Source organism: Elephantulus edwardii, unplaced genomic scaffold (genome assembly GCF_000299155.1).
Source record: "Elephantulus edwardii isolate Elephantulus edwardi_28Jun2011 unplaced genomic scaffold, EleEdw1.0 scaffold00089, whole genome shotgun sequence".
NCBI lineage: Eukaryota > Metazoa > Chordata > Mammalia > Macroscelidea > Macroscelididae > Elephantulus > Elephantulus edwardii.
Window position 1 is genome coordinate 9,352,822 of NW_006399839.1, and position 6,171 is coordinate 9,358,992.

Sequence of the window (6,171 nt, forward strand, 5' to 3'; positions counted from 1 at the left end):
TGAGTCTCAGGTGATTTGATGGCACATAACAACAACAACTATGTGAGAGAAATTGCCCCAGGGAAAATGATTGTGGGACGATCTTTCAGTATGGTCCTGCCACCTGCTGGCCTTTTTGATGCACTGCAGATGATATGCTTGAACTTGGTTTCTCTATGGGATCACAGGTGTGGGGTGTGGACGAGAGGACACCTCTCTACCCCAAGCGAGAGGGAGACGGAGGAGCAGCAGGGATCAGAACAGTATATCCTCAAGGCCTGAGTCCTCACTCCATCCCCGCGGGGCCCTGGATATATCCCTCACCTTCCCAGGTGTCATTTCACCTCTGTCCTTGATGACAGATGTCATCCTACCACCACCAGCTGCCATAGTTGATTCCCACTCATAGTGACACAGAAAAAAAGTAGATAGCCAGACCTTTCTTCTGCAGCAACTCAGTGTGGGAGCAGGGGTCTGCTGGGGATGGGGGAGACGGCTCTGTGAAGGGAACAACAGTGATTCTTCAGTGTCACTTACTCCAGGAAGCCCTCCGTGACTTCCTGAGCAAGATTTGTTTCCTCTGAGCCTCCAAGACACCTTCAGTGACAGCTGGCCCACACTGTGAGCCTTTCATTTAGCATCAGAGGGACATCGTAATTGGCTGTAATTTCCTGATAAGTGTGTCCTTTCCCCTTGCCTGTGTCCACCAGCCAGATCTTGCATTCCTGGAAAAGACACTGCTTCACCCATCCACCACTCTGACAGGATAGAACCTTCCCCTGTAATCTTTAAGGGAGCTGCTCACCAGGCCTTTCCACAAACTCTTTGTACCACCCAGGGACCTTAACACATGCCACAAGCATCTGTTGGTCTGGAAAGAAGCCGTCTGGGTTCCAAACTGTCAAGTGGGGTGCAGTGGGCTGAGTCTCCCCGAGTGTTATGCATGGTGGGAGGTGGAGAGATGCCACCAAATCACCTCGGATTCACTGCACCATGGCCACCTTGTGTGTCCAAGTTCTGCTGTGCTGAAGAGGACTATCAAGCGCTGGCTCTTCGCAAATTGATCACCATCCTTTTCATCTCACCTACCTCTAGATGGACCAATGTATCTAGTTAACGGCTAAAAGCATCAACTGCTTACACTGGAAAGGGTTCTGAGGAATGGTCCCAAAGGTGGGGAGTTTATGCTATTGGAGGCAGATATAAGTCTCAGATGGGTCCAATAAGATAATCCTCTGATTATCTTATCAACTGTTGCTACAAAACAGATTGTTCCCTAGCAACTTAGAGCTTCTCATGTTTGTCATCCCTTTCTGAGAGTCACGGGTCTGAGTGTGGCTTCTGTGAGTCTCTTGGTTCAGCATCTCCCAAGGCTGCAGACAAGGGGCTGAAGGAGGCTGGGGTCTCCTCTGGAGACGGGGCTGGGGAAAGAACCATCCCCAGGGCCGCGTGGTTATTATCTCGATGAGGCTGCTTATTATAGCTGGAGCTCTGACCATTGCCCCACTGGCATTCCCAGGGACCTGGCCAGAGCCCTCCCCCCCCCCAAAAAAAAGTATGCCATGTCCCACTTGAGCTCCTGTGGGCTCTCGTTTCAGCTGAGGAGTCCCTCGCTTGTGACAACCCGGGGTTACCTGAAAACGGCTACCAGATCCTGTACAAGCGTCTCTACCTGCCCGGCGAGTCCCTCACCTTCATGTGCTACGAGGGCTTCGAGCTCATGGGCGAGGTGACCATCCGCTGCATCCTGGGCCAGCCGTCCCACTGGAACGGACCCCTGCCCGTCTGCAAAGGTAAAGGAACCCCCTCGCGCTGCCCCCTTCCTCCAGACCCAAGTGCCAGCTGGTGGCAGGAAATAGAACACACCCCACCTGTCTCAGAAATGGTGTAAGGGGCAGGAATCACCCTGCAGCTTAAACAGAAAAACAAATCCACTGCTTTCTAGTGACCCTCCTTCATGTTTCAGAAGCTGTTAATCTTTCCCCAAAGAGGTGGCCTGTCTTTCTCCCGCGGAGCACCTGGTGGATTTGAACTCCTGATCTCAACATTACAAGCTGCACCATCAGGGCTCCTAAGATCAGCTTGTGACAAGCCAAGTGAAATGTAGATCGACTGACCTGGCCTTTAAAATGCTGGTGTTAGTGGTGTTAGGTGCTGTCGAGGCAAGTATAACTCTTAGCGAGTGACGCCATGAACAGCAGATCTGAGTGCTGTGCCGTCCTCACCATCTCTGTCGCGCTTGAACCCACTGCTGCAGTCACTGTGTCAGACCATCTCATTGAGGGTCTCCCTCTCTTTCGCTGACCCTCCACCTTTCCAAGCAAGGAATAGCCTCTCCTCGCCACATGTCCAAAATATGTGAGAGGAAGCCTCGCCATCATTTCCTGGAAGGAGCACGCTGGCTGCACCTTCCCCCAAGACATATTTGTAAGGCAGCACAGGAGGGGAAGACCCTCTATGAGGTGGATTAATTCAGTGGGTAATCGGGATGGGTGTGTCAGAGGCAATGAGATTGGCACAGGATAGAGCAGGGTTTAGGGCTGTTGTACACAGGGTCGCTATGAGTCGCAAACGACTCGACGGCACATAACAACAACAACAAATACCCTACTGTGTTAAGCCAGTGGAACTTGAGAGCTCTGATGGCCAGATCTGTAGAGAGTTGCACAGCTGACCTAAAGGTGGGATCTCTCTAGTGGTCTGAATCCACAAACAACTCGTCAAGGAGGAAGAAAAGCTGTCTATTCCGGTGCAATTTACAGCCTCCAAAAACCAATTATGAGGGTCAGCAGTGAGGGGTCCCAGCTCAACAACAGTGATGGAGTTATTTATACCTTTCTGAGCATCCACTAGAAAGCCCTAGATTCCTTTCCTTAGAAAGGGGAAGCCTGTGATTTTTTAATTTTTTTATTTTTTTAAACAAAGAAGCTCTTATTGGGGGCTCATTGTCCCAGACCGGAGAGGGGCAGGAGAGGTCAGGAAAGTGGCAGGTGACATGAAGGTGAACCAGCTTTTAAAGACTAGGTGGAGGGGAGCTCTGGTGGCCTAGTGGCAAGGAACTGCAACTATAATCCCAGAGGCGAACAGTTTGAATCCACCAGATGCTCTGCTGGGTAAGGAGGGACAATCTCCTCCTGTACCAGTCAGATCTGATTTGACGGTACATGCACACAAGAATAATAAAATTTTTTAAAAAATTGATTAAAAAAAAAGACTAGGTGGGAAGGGCGAAGCGTGTGATTTTTATTTCCATATAACTTTAGTGAACCCTTTTATTTGAGAATTCCAGCTTCAAAGCTTAGACACAGTCGCTTCCATTTCTAGGTGGTGTTGGGGGAGGTAAAATTAAAAAAATATTAAAATTAGAATCTCTTTGGGTTAGCAAAGCTTAACCCAAAAATAAAAAGAGAACGAAGACCACGTTAATATTGGTGGTTACTGTTATGTACCCACGAGTCAAAACCAACTCACAGCTGACCCTCCACAAGTTTTCAAAGACTGTAAATTGCACAGGACATTGTCCATCTTGCTCCCACAGAGCAGGTGGTGGATTTGAACTGCGTACCTTAGAAACGCAGCTGAGCCTTGAGAAACACAAGGCGTGGGCTTGTGCCCCAGGCTCCCGGGCCCTTCCCGGTGTGTGGCGCTGACCGGGTCTCCTGATTTCTTCTCTTGCAGTTAATCAGGACAGCTTCGAGCACGCCTTAGAAGGTGAGTCCCAGGGTGAAGACAACCGACAGCTCAAGGCAGTCGCCGAAGCCCCGGCCAGGGCTCTAGGCATCGTTTCCTCCAGCAGCTTGAACCTTCACACCACTGGGGATCATTTCAAAGCGAATGTCGTCATAAAGGAAAAATCTGTGGGATTTCCAGCATTGCTGCTGTTGATAGGGGCCATCGAGTCGGCTGTGACTCAGCGAACCTAACCGCCCTGCCCGTGCCCGTTCCATCTTCATCATCTCCGTCCTCCAGCCCTTTGCTGTGGTCACTGTATAAGCCTATCTTTTTTCTTTCTTTCTTTCTTTTTTTTTTAATTTTTCTACTAATTTATTTACAAAATTCAAATATAAATTTGAACAAATTATTTCCATTTCCCTCACCCCCTCACCTATCAAATTGTACAATCCAGTGCTTAATCCCCTCTTCCTCCTGCACATCCACATCCCTCTGCTTCCAGCCCCTCCCACCCCTCCTGGATCCTTATACTCGCTCTACAATAACTGTTTTATACAATATTTATCCTTATATGACTGAGTTAGTTCACTCAGCATACTGCTCTCCGGTCCCTCCCAAGTTAGGTAATAATTTACAAAGTTATTGTTCCTGTGTGCTGCGTACTATTCCATCGTGTGAATGCACCATAATTTCTCAATCCATTCATTTGTGGTTGGACATTTGGGCTGTTTCCATGTTTTTGCAATGGTGAATTATGCTGCTATGAACATTGATGGACAAATCTCAGCTTGAGCCTCGGTTCTCATATTCTCAGGGTATATTCCAGGTAGTGGAATAGCTGGATCATTTGGAATCTCTATGTTCAGCTTTTTGAGGGAGAGCCAAACTGCCTGCCAGAATGGTTGCACCATTTTGCAATCCCACCAACAATATATAAGAGTTCCTATCTCTCCTCATCCTCTCCAGCATCTATTACTCGCTGCCCTGTGTTAAACTTTGCCACTGTTACTGGAGTGAGATGCTACCTCATTGTGGTTTTGGTTTGCATCGATGGTGGAGCACAGTGGCTCGTGTCACGGCTTTCTGGTTCAGACCGTCTTGGTGAGGGTCTTCCTCTCTTCTGTGCCAACCCTCCACTTTTCCAGGTACGATCTATCCATTCTCCAAGACTGGCCCCTCCTGGAACCATATCCAAAGTAGGTTAAGACCAAATTTCACTGTCTTTGCCTCTAAGGAGGACCCAGGTTGCACTTTCTCCAGGATGAATTTTCTCTGGGAGTTTCATCTCCAGATTTGTGAGTTTCATCTCCAGAAACACAATTCAAAGGCATGAATTCTCCAATCTTCCGTATTCCTCCTCTGACTTTCACATGCCGATGAAACATCTCATTGAATACCACAACTTCGGCCAGGTGCCCCTTCGTCTTCTTCCAAAGCAAATTCAAAAGAATAATTACTTGAGTTTTCAACTTGGCGTTCTAAATCTGGCCTGGGAGGGACAGGGCTTTGATTCTGCACATCACGGGATTACGTTTGGCAGTCCATCTGCTTATGAAGGTGCCAGACCCCATGTGGTACTGTTTTGGGGTGGGGGGGAAACCCAGCAGAGCTTCACCTTTCATCCCCAGGACCCTCCTGGTTTGAGGAGAGAAGCCTTAGTTGATGCAAATGGTTAACCACAAAAAAATAAAAGAGAAAGAAGAAAACATTATGTTAACTGTTAACTGACAGCTTGGTGGTTGGAACCCAGCCAGAAGTGCCTCTGAAGAAAGGCCTGGTGATCTGCGTCTCAAAGAACTTGAAGCCCCTTAAACGCAGTCAGGTCTGCCCTGCACACATGTGGTCCCCCTGAGTCTGAACTAACTTGTTGCAAACCGGTTTCACGGGGCATGCGCTCTGTTCTGTGTCTCTCTCTGTCTTTTCTTCAGCAAGAAATACTTCTTTCCCAGAGAACAGACACATGTGGGAAGCTCTGCTTAGGAATTGGAAGCATGGCTTCTTAACGCATTTGCCACCTAATAGACAGACTTTGAGTAATTCAGCAGGAAAGGATCGAATTCCCGGTTGGTTTTCTGAGGCTGTAAATCTTTATAAAAGTGCATTGCCTGCCTTCTCCCACAGCGTGACTGATGAATTCACACTGCTATTTAACCGCTGAACCACCAGCGTTTTTAACAGCGTGGCTCCCAACACCCTTCAATTCACCGAGTCAAACTCATCATGATAGTCTCTGTGTCAGAGCAGAACTGTTCTCCCTAACACTGATTTTATTTCTTTTTTTTTTCTCTGCTTGAGATTGCCAGCTTTATTCCAGAATGCCCTGGATGGGCTCGAACCTTCAAACTTTGAGTAAGCACTGTTAGTCGTTTCCCCTATCAGTAACTTGCTCACCTTCATTCACCTCATTCCCAAGTATCTCTTGGTTACCCTTCTCTCCACTCCAAGAATCCAGTGATGCTGCCTTCCTTATTATCCTGTCACCTGTAGGATTTCCCCAAAGCTGCACTTGGATTTTTTTTT

At 48.1% G+C, this 6,171-nt stretch overlaps 1 protein-coding gene across 1 annotated transcript in view; it reads left to right on the forward strand.

Moving 5' to 3' along the window:
• The window catches only part of SEZ6L (seizure related 6 homolog (mouse)-like), a 93,688-nt gene that overhangs the window by 78,181 nt on the left and 9,336 nt on the right, over positions 1 to 6,171 (forward strand). The window contains exons 12-13 of the mRNA XM_006890515.1: positions 1,578 to 1,772; positions 3,658 to 3,690. Of these exons, the coding sequence (XP_006890577.1) occupies positions 1,578 to 1,772; positions 3,658 to 3,690 (228 nt within the window). The remainder of the gene's footprint in view (positions 1 to 1,577; positions 1,773 to 3,657; positions 3,691 to 6,171) is intronic.